Raw genomic sequence first — 19,444 nt, 5'->3', positions numbered from 1 at the left:
CCCCATAGCAGCCCCCTATATTCCTGCCCCCATAGCTGCCCCCTATATTCCTGCCCCCATAGCTGCCCCCTATATTCCTGCCCCCATAGCTGCCCCCTATATTCCTGCCCCCATAGCTGCCCCCTATATTCCTGCCCCCATAGCAGCCCCCTGTATTCCTGCCCCCATAGCTGCCCCCTGTATTCCTGCCCCCATATCTGCCCCCTATATTCCTGCCCCCATAGCAGCCCCCTATATTCCTGCCCCCATAGCAGCCCCCTGTATTCCTGCCCCCATAGCTGCCCCCTATATTCCTGCCCCCATAGCAGCCCCCTATATTCCTGCCCCCATAGCTGCCCCCTATATTCCTGCCCCCATAGCAGCCCCCTGTATTCCTGCCCCCATAGCTGCCCCCTGTATTCCTGCCCCCATATCTGCCCCCTATATTCCTGCCCCCATAGCAGCCCCCTATATTCCTGCCCCCATAGCAGCCCCCTATATTCCTGCCCCCATAGCAGCCCCCTATATTCCTGCCCCCATAGCAGCCCCCTATATTCCTGCCCCCATAGCAGCCCCCTGTATTCCTGCCCCCATAGCTGCCCCCTATATTCCTGCCCCCATATCTGCCCCCTATATTCCTGCCCCCATAGCAGCCCCCTATATTCCTGCCCCCATAGCAGCCCCCTATATTCCTGCCCCCATAGCAGCCCCCTATATTCCTGCCCCCATAGCAGCCCCCTATATTCCTGCCCCCATATCTGCCCCCTATATTCCTGCCCCCATAGCTGCCCCCTATATTCCTGCCCCCATAGCTGCCCCCTATATTCCTGCCCCCATAGCAGCCCCCTATATTCCTGCCCCCATAGCAGCCCCCTATATTCCTGCCCCCATAGCAGCCCCCTATATTCCTGCCCCCATAGCAGCCCCCTATATTCCTGCCCCCATAGCAGCCCCCTGTATTCCTGCCCCCATAGCTGCCCCCTATATTCCTGCCCCCATATCTGCCCCCTATATTCCTGCCCCCATAGCAGCCCCCTATATTCCTGCCCCCATAGCAGCCCCCTGTATTCCTGCCCCCATAGCAGCCCCCTGTATTCCTGCCCCCATAGCTGCCCCCTATATTCCTGACCCCCATCTCCCCCCATAGCTGCCCCCTATATTCCTGACCCCCACCCCCCATAGCTGCCCCCTATATTCCTGCCCCCATAGCTGCCCCCTATATTCCTGACCCCCACCCCCCATAGCTGCCCCCTATATTCCTGCCCCCATAGCTGCCCCCTATATTCCTGACCCCCACCCCCCATAGCTGCCCCCTATATTTCTGCCCCCATAGCAGCCCCCTATATTCCTGACCCCATAGCAGCCCCCTATATCCCTGCCCCATATCTGCCCCCTATATTCCTGCCCCATACATTGCAGTGGCTCAGTGGATGATGAGGAGGAGATGTTGTATGGTGACTCCGGGACCCCCCGCAGCCCCCCCCGTGAGGAGCCGCGCCGTGGGGCTGCCCCACAACCAGAGAGAGACCGACAGCACCGCACTGAGCCCAGCCATTGGGTGCTGCTGGTCAGGGACAACGGGGCCATGGAGGTACGGGACAGACCCCATAGACCCCATAGACCCCATAGCCCCTATAGATCCCACAGCCCCTATAGACCCCATAGCCCCCATTACCCCTATAGACCCCATAGCCCCTATAGACCCCATAGCCCCCATAGCCCCTATAGACCCCATAGCCCCCATTACCCCTATAGACCCCACAGCCCCTATAGACCCCATAGCCCCCATTACCCCTATAGACCCCATAGCCCCTATAGACCCCATAGCACCTATAGACCCACATAGACCCTATAGACCCCATAGACCCTATAGACCCCATAGCCCCTATAGACCCCATAGCACCTATAGACCCCATAGCCCCTATAGACCCCATAGCCCCCATAGCCCCTATAGACCCCATAGCCCCTATAGCCCCCATAGCCCCTATAGACCCCATAGCCCCCATAGCCCCTATAGACCCCATAGCCCCTATAGACCCCATAGCACCTATAGACCCCATAGCCCCTATAGACCCCATAGCCCCCATAGCCCCTATAGACCCCATAGCCCCCATAGCCCCTATAGACCCCATAGCCCCCATAGCCCCTATAGACCCTATAGCCCCCATAGCCCCTATAGCCCCCATGGGTGCTGCTGGTCAGGGACAACGGGGCCATGGAGGTACAGGGACAGACCCCATAGACCCCATAGCCCCTATAGACCCCATAGCCCCTATAGACCCCATAGACCCTATAGACCCCATAGCCCCTATAGACCCCATAGCCCCCATAGCCCCTATAGACCCCATAGCACCTATCGACCCCATAGACCCTATAGACCCCATAGACCCCATAGACCCTATAGACCCCATAGCCCCTATAGACCCCATAGACCCTATAGACCCCATAGCCCCCATAGCCCCTATAGACCCCATAGCCCCTATAGACCCCATAGCCCCCATAGCCCCTATAGACCCTATAGCCCCCATAGCCCCTATAGCCCCCATGGGTGCTGCTGGTCAGGGACAACGGGGCCATGGAGGTACGGGGACAGACCCCCATAGACCCCATAGCCCATATAGACCCCATTACCCCGTTGCCCCCAATACAACCTAACGGGGCCATGGAGGTATGGGGACAGACCCACATAGACCCCATAGCCCCCATTACCCCTATAGACCCTATAGCCCCTATAGACCCCATGGCCCCTATAGACCCATAGCCCCCATTACCCCTATAGCCCCCATTACCCCCATAGCCTCCATTACCCCTATAGACCCCAATACCCCCATTACCCCTGTAGACCCCATTACCCTTATAGCCTCCATTACCCCTATAGTCCCCATAGCCCCCATTAACCCTATACCCCCATTACCCCTATAGCCCCCATTACCTCTATAGACCCCATAGCCCCCATAGCACCTATAGCCCCCATTATCCCCATACCCCCATTACCCATATTACCCCCATAGCCCCCATTACCCCCATTACCCCTATAGCCCCCATTACCCCTATAGCCCCCATTACCCCATTGCCCCCAATACACCCTATGTGCCCAGCCATTGGGCGCTGTTGGTCAGGGACAACGGGGCCATGGAGGTATGGGGACAGACCCACATAGACCCCATAGCCCCTATAGACCCCACAGCCCCTATAGACCCCATAGCCCCCATTACCCCTATAGACCCCATAGCCCCTATAGACCCCATAGCCCCCATAGCCCCTATAGACCCCATAGCCCCCATTACCCCTATAGACCCCATAGCCCCTATAGACCCCATAGCCCCTATAGACCCCATAGCCCCCATTACTCCTATAGACCCCATAGCCCCCATAGCCCCTATAGCCCCCATAGCCCCCATTACTCCTATAGACCCCATAGCCCCCATAGCCCCTATAGACCCCATAGCCCCCATTACCCCTATAGACCCCATAGCCCCTATAGACCCCATAGCCCCTATAGACCCCATAGCCCCCATTACTCCTATAGACCCCATAGCCCCCATAGCCCCTATAGACCCCATAGCCCCCATTACTCCTATAGACCCCATAGCCTCTATAGCCCCCATAGCCCCCATAGCCCCCATTACCCCCATAGCCCCCATTACCCCTATAGACCCCAATACCCCCATTACCCCTATAGACCCCATTACCCCTATAGCCCCCATTACCCCATAGCCCCCATTACGCCTATAGACCCCAATACCCCCATTACCCCTATAGCCCCCATTACCCCTATAGTCATTACCCCCGTTGCCCCCAATACAACCTATGAGCCCAGCCATTGGGTGCTGCTGGTCAGGAACAACGGGGCCATGGAGGTATGGGGACAGACCCACATAGACCCCATAGCCCCTATAGACCCCATAGCCCCTATAGACCCCGTTACCACCATTACCCCCATCACCCCCATTACCCCTATAGACCCCATCAACCCCATTACCACCATTACCCCCACTGACCGCATTACCCCTATTGCCCCCATAGCCCCCATTACCCCTATAGCCCCCATAGCCCCCATTGCCCTATTACCCTTATAGCCCCCATCACCCCCATCACCCCCATTACCCCCATTACCCCCATAGCCCCCATTACCCCCATTACCCCCATAAGCCCCCATATAACCCACCATAACCCCATATAACCCCATATAACCGCCATATAACCCCACATATAACCCCATATAATCCATATAACCCCCCATAACCCCATATAACCCTCCCATAACCCCCCACATAACCCCATATAACTCCATATCCCCCCATATAACCCCCCATAACCCCATATAACCCTCCCATAACCCCCCATATAACCCCATATAAACCCCCATATAACCCCATTTAACCTGATATAACCCCATGTAACCCCATATCCCCCCATATAACCCCATACCGTCCTGTAGCCCCCATCACCCCCATTGCCCCCAATGTCCCTATTAACCTCATTCCCCTCATAGCCCCCTATCACCCCCATCACCCCCATTATCCCCATTACCTCCCATTGTCCCCATTACCCCCAGTGTCCCCATTTACCCCATTACCCTCATTACCCCCAATGTCCCTATTAACCTCATTCCCCCCCAGCCCCCTATCACCCACATTACCCCATCACCTCCATTACCCCCATTGCCCTCATTAACCCCCTTAATTCCATTACCCCATTACCCCCATCACCCCCATTAACCCCATCTCCCCCACTGATCCCAATACCCTCTATGTCCCCATTACCCCCAGTACCCCCAATGTCCCCATTACTCCCATTATCCCATTACCTCCCATTACCTCCAATGTCCCTATTAACCTCATTGCCCCCATAGCCCCCTATCACCCCGTTAACCAACATCACCCTCATTATCCCTATAGTCCCCTCTGACCCCATTACCCCATTACCCCCAATACTCCCATAGCCCATATATACCCCCTATCACCCCCATATCCCCCATTACCCCCATATATCCTATTACCCCCATTACCCCTATAGCCCCCATTACCCCTATAGCCCCCATTACCCCCATTACCCCCATATCCCCCATTACCCCCATATATCCTATTACCCCCATTACCCCTATAGCCCCCATTACCCCTATAGCCCCCATTACCCCCATTACCCCCATATCCCCCATTACCCCCATATATCCTATTACCCCCATTACCCATATAGCCCCCATTACCCCTATAGCCCCCATTACCCCCATTACCCCCATATCCCCCATTACCCCCATATATCCTATTACCCCCATTACCCCTATAGCCCCCATTACCCCTATAGCCCCCATTACCCCCATTACCCCCATATCCCCCATTACCCCCATATATCCTATTACCCCCATTACCCCTATAGCCCCCATTACCCCTATAGCCCCCATTACCCCCATTACCCCCATATCCCCCATTACCCCCATATATCCTATTACCCCCATTACCCCTATAGCCCCCATTACCCCAATGTCCCCATCACCCCCAATACCCCCATTACCCCCATTACCCCCATATATCCTATTACCCCCATATCCCCCATTACCCCATATCCCCTATTCCCCCCATATAGATCTACCAGCTCCCCGATTGGCGCCTGGTGTTCCTGGCCAAGAACTTCCCTGTGGGGCAGCCCATTGACCCCATTACCCCCATTGACCCCATTACCCCTATAGCCCCCATCACCGCCATCACCCCCCATAAGCCCCCATATAACCCCACATAACCCCCCATAACCCTCCCATAACCTCCCATATAACCCCATATAAACCCCCATATAACCCCATATAACCCCATATCCCCCCATATAACCCCATATAACCCCATAGATCCCATATAACCCCATATAACCCCATATAACCCCATATAACCCCATATAACCCCATAGATCCCATATAACCCCATATAACCCCATATAACCCCATAGATCCCATATAACCCCATATAACCCCATATAACCCCATAGATCCCGTATAACCCTATATAACCCCATATTCCCCCATATAACCCCATATCCCCTCATATGCCCCCATATAACCCCATATAACCCCATATAACCCCATACCCTCCCATAGCCCTCATTACCCCCAATGTCCCCATCACCCCCATCACCCCCATTGACCCCATTACCCCCATTGACCCCATTACCCCTATAGCCCCCATCACCCCCATATCCCCCATTACCCCCATCACCCCCATTACCCCCATTCACCCCATCACCCCCATTACCCCCAATGTCCCCATCACCCCCAATACCCCCATTACCCCCATTACCCCCATATATCCTATTACCCCCATTGACCCCATTACCCCCATTGACCCCATTACCCCTATAGCCCCCATCACCGCCATCACCCCCCATAAGCCCCCATATAACCCCACATAACCCCCCATAACCCTCCCATAACCTCCCATATAACCCCATATAACCTCATATTCCCCCATATAACCCCATATAACCCCCATATAACCCCATTTAACCCCATATAACCCCCCATAACCCCCCATAACCCTCCCATAACCTCCCATATAACCCCATATAAACCCCCATATAACCCCATATCCCCCCATGTAACCCCATATTCCCCCATACCCCCCCATATAACCCCATACCCCCCATATCCCCCCATATAACCCCATATCCCCCCATATAACCCCATATAACCCCCATATAACCCCATATAACACCATATAACCCCATATCCCCCCATATAACCCCATATCCCCTCATATGCCCCCATATAACCCCATATAACCCCATACCCTCCCATAGCCCCCATTACCCCCAATGTCCCCATCACCCCCAATACCCCCATTACCCCCATTACCCCCATATATCCTATTACCCCCATTGACCCCATTACCCCCATATCCCCTATTCCCCCCATATCTACCAGCTCCCCGATTGGCGCCTGGTGTTCCTGGCCAAGAACTTCCCTGTGGGGAAGCCCATTGACCCCATTACCCCCATTGACCCCATTACCCCTATAGCCCCCATCACCCCCATTACCCCTATAGCCCCCATCACCGCCATCACCCCCCATAAGCCCCCATATAACCCCACATAACCCCCCATAACCCTCCCATAACCTCCCATATAACCCCATATAAACCCCCATATAACCCCATATAACCCCATATCCCCCCATATAACCCCATATAACCCCATAGATCCCATATAACCCCATATAACCCCATATAACCCCATAGATCCCATATAACCCTATATAACCCCATATTCCCCCATATCCCCCCATATAACCCCATATCCCCCCATATAACCCCATATAACCCCATAGATCCCATATAACCCCATATAACCCCATATAACCCCATAGATCCCATATCCCCCCATATAACCCCATATAACCCCATAGATCCCATATAACCCCATATAACCCCCTATAACCCCATAGATCCCATATAACCCCATATAACCCCATATAACCCCATAGATCCCATATAACCCTATATAACCCCATATTCCCCCATATCCCCCCATATAACCCCATATCCCCTCATATGCCCCCATATAACCCCATATAACCCCATATAACCCCATACCCTCCCATAGCCCCCATTACCCCCAATGTCCCCATCACCCCCATTACCCCCATTGACCCCATTACCCCATATCCCCTATTCCCCCCATATAGATCTACCAGCTCCCCGATTGGCGCCTGGTGTTCCTGGCCAAGAACTTCCCTGTGGGGCAGCCCATTGACCCCATTACCCCCATTGACCCCATTACCCCCATAGCCCCCATCACCCCCATTACCCCCATAGCCCCCATCACCGCCATCACCCCCCATAAGCCCCCATATAACCCCACATAACCCCCCATAACCCTCCCATAACCTCCCATATAACCCCATATAACCTCATATTCCCCCATATAACCCCATATAACCCCATATAAACTTCCATATAACCCCATTTAACCCCATATAACCCCATATAACCCCCATATAACCCCATATAACCCCATATCCCCCCATGTAACCCCATATTCCCCCATACCCCCCCATATAACCCCATATCCCCCCATATAACCCCATATAACCCCATATCCCCCCATATAACCCCATATAACCCCCATATAACCCCATATAACCCCATATCCCCCCATGTAACCCCATATTCCCCCATACCCCCCCATATAACCCCATATCCCCCCATATCCCCCCATATAACCCCATATCCCCCCATATAACCCCATATAACCCCCATATAACCCCATATAACCCCATATAACCCCATATCCCCCCATATAACCCCATATCCCCTCATATGCCCCCATATAACCCCATATAACCCCATATAACCCCATACCCTCCCATAGCCCCCATTACCCCCAATGTCCCCATCACCCCCATCACCCCCATTACCCCCATTGACCCCATTACCCCTATAGCCCCCATCACCCCCATATCCCCCATCACCCCCATCACCCCCATATCCCCCATCACCCCCATTACCCCCATTCACCCCATCACCCCCATTACCCCCAATGTCCCCATCACCCCCAATACCCCCATTACCCCCATTGACCCCATTACCCCCATAGCCCCCATCACCCCCATTACCCCCATAGCCCCCATTACCCCCATCACCCCCCATAAGCCCCCATATAACCCACCATAACCCCATATAACCCTCCCATAACCCCCCATATAACCCCATATAACCACCGTATAACCCCCCATATAACCCCATATAACCCCATATAAACCCATACCCTCCCATAGCCCCCATTACCCCCAATGTCCCCATCACCCCCATTACCCCCATTGACCCCATTACCCCCATTGACCCCATTACCCCCTATCCCCTATTCCCCCCATATCTACCAGCTCCCCGATTGGCGCCTGGTGTTCCTGGCCAAGAACTTCCCTGTGGGGCAGCCCATTGACCCCATTACCCCCATTGACCCCATTACCCCCATTGACCCCATTACCCCCATAGCCCCCATCACCCCCATTACCCCCATCACCCCCATTACCCCTATAGCCCCCATTACCCCCATCACCCCCCATAAACCCCCATATAACCCCACATAACCCCCCATAACCCTCCCATAACCTCCCATATAACCCCATATAACCTCATATTCCCCCATATAACCCCATATAACCCCATATAAACTTCCATATAACCCCATTTAACCCCATATAACCCCCCATAACCCCCCATAACCCTCCCATAACCTCCCATATAACCCCATATAAACCCCCATATAACCCCATATCCCCCCATGTAACCCCATATTCCCCCATACCCCCCCATATAACCCCATATCCCCCCATATCCCCCCATATAACCCCATATAACCCCATATAACCCCCATATAACCCCATATAACCCCATATAACCCCATATCCCCCCATATAACCCCATATCCCCTCATATGCCCCCATATAACCCCATATAACCCCATATAACCCCATACCCTCCCATAGCCCCCATTACCCCCAATGTCCCCATCACCCCCATTACCCCCATTGACCCCATTACCCCCTATATCCTATTAACCCCATATAGATCTACCAGCTCCCCGATTGGCGCCTGGTGTTCCTGGCCAAGAACTTCCCCGTGGGGCAGCGTGTGTTGGTTGACAGCAGCTTTGGGCAGCCGGCACCGGGGGAGGGACGTAAAGAGGAGAGCACCAGGCAGGGGGGGCTGCCCCACGTCAGGGAGGTGCTGCTGGTGGGGCTGGGGGCCAGGCAGAGCCGCCCATACCTGCTGGTGAGAGACTGGGGGGTATGGGGTTATATGGGGTTATATGGGGGGATATGGGGGGATATGGGGTTATATGGGGTTATATGGGGGTATATGGAGTTATATGGGGCTGGATGTGGGGCTGGGGGCCAGGCAGAGCCGCCCATACCTGCTGGTGAGAGACTGGGGGGATATGGGGTTAGATGGGGTTATATGGGGGGATATGGGGGGATATGGGGTTATATGGGGTTATATGGGGGTATATGGAGTTATATGGGGCTGGATGTGGGGCTGGGGGCCAGGCAGAGCCGCCCATACCTGCTGGTGAGAGACTGGGGGGATATGGGGTTAGATGGGGTTATATGGGGGGATATGGGGGGATATGGGGTTATATGGGGTTATATGGGGGTATATGGAGTTATATGGGGCTGGATGTGGGGCTGGGGGCCAGGCAGAGCCGCCCATACCTGCTGGTGAGAGACTGGGGGGATATGGGGTTAGATGGGGTTATATGGGGGGATATGGGGGGATATGGGGTTATATGGGGTTATATGGGGGGATATGGGGATATATGGGGTTATATGGAGCTGGATGTGGGGCTGGGGTCCAGGCAGAGCCAGCCATACCTGCTGGTGAGAGACTGGGGGGGATATGGGGTTATATGGGGAGATATGGGGTTATATGGGATTATATGGGGTTATATGGGGTTATATGGGGGGATATGGGTTATATGGGGTTATATGGGATTATATGGGGTTATATGGAGTTATATGGGGTTATATGGGGCTGGATGTGGGGCTGGGGGCCAAGCAGAGCCACCCATACCTGCTGGTGAGAGACTGGGGGGGGATATTGGGTTATTGGGGGGGATATGGGGTTATGGGGTTATATGGGGGGATATGGGGTTAGATGGGGGGATATGGGGTTATGGGGTTTTATGGGGGTTTATGGGGTTATATGGGGATGGATGTGGGGCTGGGGGCCAGGCAGAGCTGGCCATACCTGCTGGTGAGAGCAGGGGATCAGTGGGGGAATATAGTGTTATATGGGGTTATATGGGGTTATGGGGTTATATGTGGGTTATGGGGGGATATAGGGTTATATGGGGTTATATGGGGATTTGGGGAGGATATGGGGGATTATATGGGGTTATATGGGGTTATATGGGGGGTTATGGGAAGGTTATGGGGGGTCATGGGGGTTATATGGGGTTATATGGGTGGCTATGGGTGGCTATGGGTCAGCTATGGGTCGCTATGGGTCAGTTATGGGTCTCTATGGGTTGCTATGGGTCGCTATGGGGCACTATGGGGTGCTATGGGTCGCTATGGGTCTCTATGGGGTCTCTATGGGTCTCTATGGGTCCCTATGGGTCTCTATGGGGCTCTATGGGTCTCTATGGGTCTCTATGGGTCCCTATGGGTCGCTATGGGTCCCTATGGGTCTCTATGGGTCTCTATGTGTCTCTATGGGTCTCTATGGTCCCTATGGTTCCCTATGGGTCCCTATGGGTCTCTATGGGTCTCTATGGTTCTCTATGGGTTGCTATGGGTCCCTATGGGTCTCTATGGGTCTCTATGGGTCTCTGTGTGTCTCTGTGGGTCTCTATGGGTCTTTATGGGTCTCTATGGGTCTCTATGTGTCCCTGTGGGTCCCTATGGGTCTCTATGGGTCTCTATGTGTCTCTATGGGTTGCTATGGGTCAGTTATGGGTCCCTATGGGTCCCTATGGATCCCTGTTGGTCCCTATGGGTCGCTATGGGTCTCTATGGGTCACTATGGGTCCCTATGGGGCAGCTATAGGTTGGTATGGGTCTCTATGGGTCGCTATGTGTCAGTTATGGGTCTCTATGGGTCGCTATGGGTCAGTTATGGGTCGCTATGGGTCGTTATGGGTCCCTATGGGTCTCTATGGGTCTCTATTGGTCTCTATGTGTCTCTATGGGTCAGTTATGGGTCCCTATGGGTCTCTATGGGTCTCTATTGGTCTCTATGTGTCTCTATGGGTCGCTATGGGTCAGTTATGGGTCGCTATGGGTCGCTATGGGTCGCTATGGGTCTCTATGGGTCTCTATTGGTCTCTATGTGTCTCTGTGGGTCAGTTATGGGTCGCTATGGGTCTTTATGGGTCGCTATGGGTCGCTATGGGTCTCTCTTTCAGGTGCACGTGGAGCAGGAGCTGTTGCTGTACGAGGCGTTTGCTCACGACCCACAACTGGGACAGAGCAACCTCAAAGTGCGGTTCAAGAAGGTGGGAAACACCAACCCCATTCATAACAATGACTCCATTCACAACTATCACCCCATTCACAACAGTGACCCCATTCACAACTATCGCCCCATTCATCCATTCACAACAATGACTCCATTCACCCCAATGACTCCATTCACCCCATTCATCCCATACACCTTGATGATTCCAGTGCCCCCATTCACACCAGGGACCCCATTCATCCCATTCACCCCAATGACCCAACTGACCCTATTCATCCCATTGACCCCATTCATCCCATTCACAACAACGACTCCATTCACACCTATCACCCCATTCACCCCAATGACCCCATTGACCCCACAGACCCCAGGGACCTCATTCACCCCAATGACTCCATTCACACCAGGGACCCCATTCATCCCATTAATCCCAATGACCCCATTCACCCCACTGACCCCATTGACCACAATGAACACAGAGACCCCAATGACCCCAATGACCTCAATGACCCCATTCATCCCATAGACCCCATTCACAACAATGACTCCATTTGCCCCAGTGACTCCATTCACAACTATCACCCCATTCATCCATTCATCCCATTCACAACAATGACTCCATTCACCCCATTGACCCCATTCATCCCAATCATGTCCCCTGTGACCCCATTCACCCCAATGACTCCATTCACCCCATTCATCCCATTCACCCCAATGACCCAACTGACCCTATTCATCCCATTGACCCCATTCATCCCATTCACAACAACGACTCCATTCACACCTATCGCTCCACTCATCCCATTGACCCCATTCACACCATTCATCCCAATGACCCCATTCATCCCATTCACCCCAATGACCCAACTGACCCTATTCATCCCATTGACCCTATTCATTCCATTCATCCCAATCACACCATTCACAACAATGACACCATTCACAACTATCACCCCATTCATCTCATTGACCCCATTCATCCCATTCACAACAATGACCCCATTCATCCCATTGACCCCATTCACACCATTCATCCCAATGGCTCCATTCATCCCAGTGACCCCACTGATTCCAATGACCCCATTCACAACATTCTACCCATTCATCCTATTCATCCCATTCACCCCAATTACCCAACTGACCCTATTCATCCCATTGACCTCATTCACACCATTCATCCCATTCACACTATTGACCCCAATGACCCCATTGACTACACTGACCCTATACACCCTGATGACCCCAATGACCCCACTGACCCCAATGACCCCATTCAACCCAGTGACCCTAATGACTCCACTGACCCCATTCACCCCAATGCCCCCAGTGACCCTATTGACCCTAATGACCCCATTGACCCCACTGACCCCATTCACCCCAATGCCCCCAGTGACCCTATTGACCCCATTGACCCTAATGACCCCATTGACCCCACTGACCCCATTCACCCCAATGCCCCCAGTGACCCTATTGACCCCATTGACCCCACTGACCCCATTCACCCCAATGCCCCCAGTGACCCTATTGACCCCATTGACCCCACTCACCCCATTCACCCTAGTGCCCCCATTGACCCCAATGACCCTACTGACCTCACTGATCCCAATGACCCCATTCAACCCATTGACCCCTTTCACCCCACAGACCCCACTGGCCCCATTCACCCCAGTGACCCCAATGACCCCATTGACTCCTTTCGCCCCACTGGCCCCATTCAACCCATACACCCTGATGACCCCAATGCCCCCACTGACCCCACTGACCACAATGACCACAATGACCCCACTGACCCCATTCACCCCACTGACCCCATTCACCCCACTGACCCCATTCACCCCACTGGCCCCATTCACCCCAATGACCCCACTGACCTCACTGATCCCAATGACCCTATTCATCCTATTGACCCCACTGATTCCAATGACCCTATAGACCCTATTGACCCCACTGACTCCATTCACCCCAATGACCCCATTCACTCCACTGACCCCATACACCCTGATGACCCCAATGCCCCCATTGACCCCGATGACCCCACTGACCCCAATGACCACAGTGATCCAATTAACCCCACTGACCCCATTGACCCCAGTGACCCCAATGACCCCACTGACCCCATTCACCCTATTGACCCTACTGACCCCACTGGTCCCATTCACCCAACAGACCCCGCTGACCCCATTGACTCCACTGACCCCATTCACCCCAGTGCCCCCAGTGACCCTATTGACCCAAATGACCCCATTGACCCCACTGACCCCATTCACCTTAGTGCCCCCATTCAACCCATTGACCCCACTGACCCCATTCACCCTAGTGACCCCATTCAACCCATTGACCCCACTGACCCCATTCACCCTAGTGCCCCCATTCAACCCATTGACCCCACTGACTCCATTACCCCCAATGCCCCCATTGACCCCACTGACCCCATTCACCCTAGTGACCCCATTCAACCCATTGACCCCACTGACCCCATTACCCCCAATGGCCCTACTGACCCCAATGACCCCATTGACCCCACTGACCCCATTACCCCCAATGGCCCTACTGACCCCAATGACCCCATTAACCCCACTGACCCCATTACCCCCAATGGCCCTACTGACCCCATTACCCCCAATGGCCCTACTGACCCCAATGCCCCCACTGGTCCCATTCACCCCACAGACCCCACTGACCCCTTTCACCCCAATGACCCCACTGACCCCATTATCCCCAATGCCCCCTATGTCCCCATTGTTCCCAATGCCCCTTATATTCCCATTGTCCCCATTACCCCCATTACCCCCCTTGCCCCCTTTTATCCCCATATCCCCCCATATCCCCACTGACCCCCATTTCCCCCCCCCAGGTTCCCCACAACATCCATTTCCGGGAGCGCCGCCCCCGCCCCTCTAAGAAGAAAAATGAAGGGGGGGGGGTCGGCTCGGAGGAGGGGGGGGGGGCGCGAGGCCGCGTCGCCAGATTCCGGCCCTTCCACGACATCTACGGATACGCCGGGGTGAGAAGAAGACCCCCCCCCAAATTGAGGGACCCCCCTATATGGGATCCCCCCCTTCCTATGGGACACCCCCTTCCTATGGGACCCCCCTGTAGGGGACCCCCTTCCTATCGCCCCCCTTATGGGACCCCCCCTTCCTATGGGACCCCCCCTTTCTATGCAACCCCACATGTGGGACCCCTCCCCCTTCCTACGGGACACCCCCCTTCCTATGAGACCCCCCTATATGGACCCCCCCCCCACGTTCCAATGGAACGCCCCATGTGGGACCCCCACCCCTTCCTATGGGACCCCCCCATGTGGGACCCCCTCCCTTGTGGGTCCCCCCCCTTCTTATGGGAACCCCCTTGTGGGACCCCCCCTTCCTTTGGGATCCCACTCCTTCCTATGGGACCCCCCCCTTCCTATGGGACTCCCCCATGTGGGACCCCTATCCCTTCCTATGAGACCCCCCTATATGGGAACCCCCCCCCCGTTCCAATGAGATCCCCCCATGTGGAACCCCCCCCTTCTTATGGGACCCCCCCATATGGGACCACCCCTTCCTATGGGACAAACCTATGTGAGACCCCCCCCCATTCCAATGGGACCCCCACTTCCTATGGGACCCCCCCCCCCCTTTCTATGGGACCCTCCCCTCCTTAAGGGACCCCCCCCTTCCTATGGGAATCCCCCATATGAGATGCCCCCCTGTTCCAATGGGACCCCCCCATGTGGGAACCCCCTTCCTATGGGACCCCCCCATAGCAGGACCCCCCCCTTCCTATGGGACCACCCCCTTCCTATGGGACAACCCTATGTGGGACCCCCCTTTGTATGGGACCACCCTCTTCCTATGAGACCCCCCCATGTGGGACCCCCCCCCTTTCTATGGGCCCCCCCATGTGGGACCCCTATCCCTTCATATGGGCCCCCCCTATAGGGGACCCCCATATGGGACCCTCCATGTGGGAACCCCCCCTTGTGGGACCCCCCCTTCCTATGGGATCCCCCCTCTTCCTATGGGACCCCCCCCTTGCTATAGGACCCCCTCATGTGGGACCCCCCCCCTTTATATGGGACCCCCCCCCTTCCTATGGGACCCCCCTATAGGGGACCCCCCTTCTTATGGGACCCCCCCTTCCTATGGGACCCCCTCATGTGGGACCCCCCCCCTTTCTATGGACCCCCCCATGTGGGACCCCTATCCCTTCATATGGGCCCCCCCTATAGGGGACCCCCATATGGGACCCTCCATATGGGACCCCCCCCTTGTGGGATCCCCCCCTTCCTATGGGACCCCACTCCTTCCTATGGGCCCCCCCCCCCTTGCTATGGGACCCCCCCATATGGGATCCCCCTCATCCTATTGGATCCCCCCTTGTGGGACCCCCCCATTCTTATAGGACCCCCCCTTGTGGGATCCCCCCTTCCTATGGGACCCCCCCATATGGGATCCCCCTCATCCTATTGGACCCCCTCATTCTTATAGGACCCCACAATGTGGGACCCCCCCCTTCCTATGGGACCCCCCCATGTGGGTACCCTCCCTTTACCTATGGGACCCCCCTATAGGGAACCCTCCTTCTTATGGGACCCCCCCTTCCTATGGGACCCCACTCCTTCCTATGGGACACCTACCCCTTCCTATGGGACCCCCCCTTCTTATGGGACCCCTCCCCTTCCTATGAGACCCCCCTATATGGGTGTCCCCCCCCGTTCCAATGAGACCCCCCCATATGGGACCCCCCCTTGTGGGACTCCCCCCTTCCTATGGGACTTCCCATATGGAACCCCTACCCCTTCTTATGGGACCCCCACCCCTTCCTATAGAAAAACCCCTTGTGGGACCCCCCCTTTCCTATTGGACCCCCCGCTTCCTATGGGACCCCCATTGTGGGACCCCTCCTTGTGGAACCCCCCTCACTTCCTATGGGACCCCCCCTATGTGGGACCCCCCCCCCCCCCTTCCTATGGGACCCCTGTTGTGGGACCCCCCCTTCCTATGGGACCCCACTCCTTGCTATGGGACCCCCCCTTCATATAGGACCCCCCCCTCTTCCTATGGGACCCCACTCCTTCCTATGGGACCCTCCCATATGGGACCCCCCCCCTTCCTATGCAATCCCCTAGTGTGAGACCCCCCCCCCATTCCTATAGGAACCCACCATTTGGGACCCCCCCACCTTCCTATGGGACCCCCCCATGTGGGACCCCCCCTTTCCTATGGGACCCCTCCCCCTTCCTATGGGAGCCTCCCTTGTGGGACCCCACTCGTTCCTATGGGACCCCCCATGTGGAAACCCCATTCCTTTGGGACCCCCCCTTCCTATGGGACCCCCCCCATATGGGATCCCCCTCATTCTATTGGACCCCCTCATTCTTATAGGACCCCCCCATGTGGGACCCCCCCTTCCTATGGGACCCCCCCCATGTGGGTACCCTCCCCTGACCTATGGGACCCCCCTATAGGGGACCCCCCTTCTTATGGGACCCCACCTTCCTATGGGACCCCCTCATGTGGGACCCCCCCCCTTTATATGGACCCCCCCATGTGGGACCCCTATCCCTTCATATGGGCCCCCCCTATAGGGGACCCCCATACGGGACTCTCCATGTGGGACCCCCCCCCTTGTGGGACCCCCCCTTCCTATGGGAACCCCCTCTTCCTATGGGCCCCCCCCCTTGCTATAGGACCCCCCATATGGGACCCCCCCTTCCTATGGGACCCCCCTATAGGGGACCCCCCTTCTTATGGGACCCCCCCTTCCTATGGGACCCCCTCATGTGGGACCCCCCCCCTTTCTATGGGCCCCCCCATGTGGGACCCCTATCCCTTCATATGGGCCCCCCCTATAGGGGACCCCCATATGGGACTCTCCATGTGGGACCCCCCCCCTTGTGGGACCCCCCCTTCCTATGGGACCCCCCCTCTTCCTATGGGACCCCCCCCCTTGCTATAGGACCCCCCCATATGGGACCCCCCCTTCCTATGGGACCCCCCTATAGGGGACCCCCCTTCTTATGGGACCCCCCCTTCCTATGGGACCCCCTCGTGTGGGACCCCCCTCCTTTATATGGGACCCCCCATATGGGACCCCCCCCCTTCCTATGGGACCACCCCATGTGGGACCCCTCCCCCTTCCTATGGGACCTCCCTATAGGGGACCCCCCTTCTTATGGGACCCCCCCCCTTGCTATAGGACCCCCCCATATGGGACCCCCCATATGGGACCCCCCCCTTCCTATGGGACCCCCTCATGTGGGACCCCCCCCCTTTATATGGGACCCCCCCCCTTCCTATGGGACCCCCCTATAGGGGACCCCCCTTCTTATGGGACCCCCCCTTCCTATGGGACCCCCTCATGTGGGACCCCCCCCCTTTATATGGACCCCCCCATGTGGGACCCCTATCCCTTCATATGGGCCCCCCCTATAGGGGACCCCCATATGGGACTCTCCATGTGGGACCCCCCCCCTTGTGGGACCCCCCCTTCCTATGGGACCCCACTCCTTCCTATGGGGCCCCCCCCCCTTGCTATGGGACCCCCCCATATGGGATCCACCCTTGTGGGACCCCCCCCTTCCTATGGGACCCCCCTATAGGGGACCCCCCTTCTTATGGGACCCCCCCTTCCTATGGGACCCCCTCATGTGGGACCCCCCCCCTTTCTATGGGCCCCCCCATGTGGGACCCCTATCCCTTCATATGGGCCCCCCCTATAGGGGACCCCCATATGGGACTCTCCATGTGGGACCCCCCCCCTTGTGGGACCCCCCCTTCCTATGGGACCCCCCCTCTTCCTATGGGACCCCCCCCCTTGCTATAGGACCCCCCCATATGGGACCCCCCCTTCCTATGGGACCCCCCTATAGGGGACCCCCCTTCTTATGGGACCCCCCCTTCCTATGGGACCCCCTCGTGTGGGACCCCCCTCCTTTATATGGGACCCCCCATATGGGACCCCCCCCCTTCCTATGGGACCACCCCATGTGGGACCCCTCCCCCTTCCTATGGGACCTCCCTATAGGGGACCCCCCTTCTTATGGGACCCCCCCCCTTGCTATAGGACCCCCCCATATGGGACCCCCCATATGGGACCCCCCCCTTCCTATGGGACCCCCTCATGTGGGACCCCCCCCCTTTATATGGGACCCCCCCCCTTCCTATGGGACCCCCCTATAGGGGACCCCCCTTCTTATGGGACCCCCCCTTCCTATGGGACCCCCTCATGTGGGACCCCCCCCCTTTATATGGACCCCCCCATGTGGGACCCCTATCCCTTCATATGGGCCCCCCCTATAGGGGACCCCCATATGGGACTCTCCATGTGGGACCCCCCCCCTTGTGGGACCCCCCCTTCCTATGGGACCCCACTCCTTCCTATGGGGCCCCCCCCCCTTGCTATGGGACCCCCCCATATGGGATCCACCCTTGTGGGACCCCCCCCTTCCTATGGGACCCCCCTATAGGGGACCCCCCTTCTTATGGGACCCCCCCTTCCTATGGGACCCCCTCATGTGGGACCCCCCCCTT

General features: G+C 56.4%; 1 protein-coding gene across 7 annotated transcripts in view; it reads left to right on the top strand.

Annotated features, from left to right (window-relative positions):
* Nucleotides 1-19,444, top strand: part of CPSF1 (cleavage and polyadenylation specific factor 1) — a 147,247-nt gene that overhangs the window by 70,627 nt on the left and 57,176 nt on the right. For 6 of the 7 annotated variants that reach the window (XM_085536825.1, XM_085536826.1, XM_085536827.1 and 3 more), the window contains 4 exons: nt 1,399-1,570; nt 9,534-9,737; nt 11,872-11,961; nt 14,779-14,928. The exons of the other annotated variant lie outside the window; for it this stretch is intronic. In XM_085536825.1, coding sequence (XP_085392951.1) covers nt 1,399-1,570; nt 9,534-9,737; nt 11,872-11,961; nt 14,779-14,928 — 616 coding nt within the window. The remainder of the gene's footprint in view (nt 1-1,398; nt 1,571-9,533; nt 9,738-11,871; nt 11,962-14,778; nt 14,929-19,444) is intronic. 7 annotated transcript variants of the gene reach the window in all.

The sequence above is a fragment of the Coturnix japonica genome, chromosome 2 (assembly GCF_054131305.1).
Source record: "Coturnix japonica strain WE chromosome 2, WE-NBRP24, whole genome shotgun sequence".
Lineage (NCBI taxonomy): Eukaryota > Metazoa > Chordata > Aves > Galliformes > Phasianidae > Coturnix > Coturnix japonica.
Note: the sequence above shows the minus strand (reverse complement) of the source record. Positions and strands in the feature narration are given on the sequence as shown.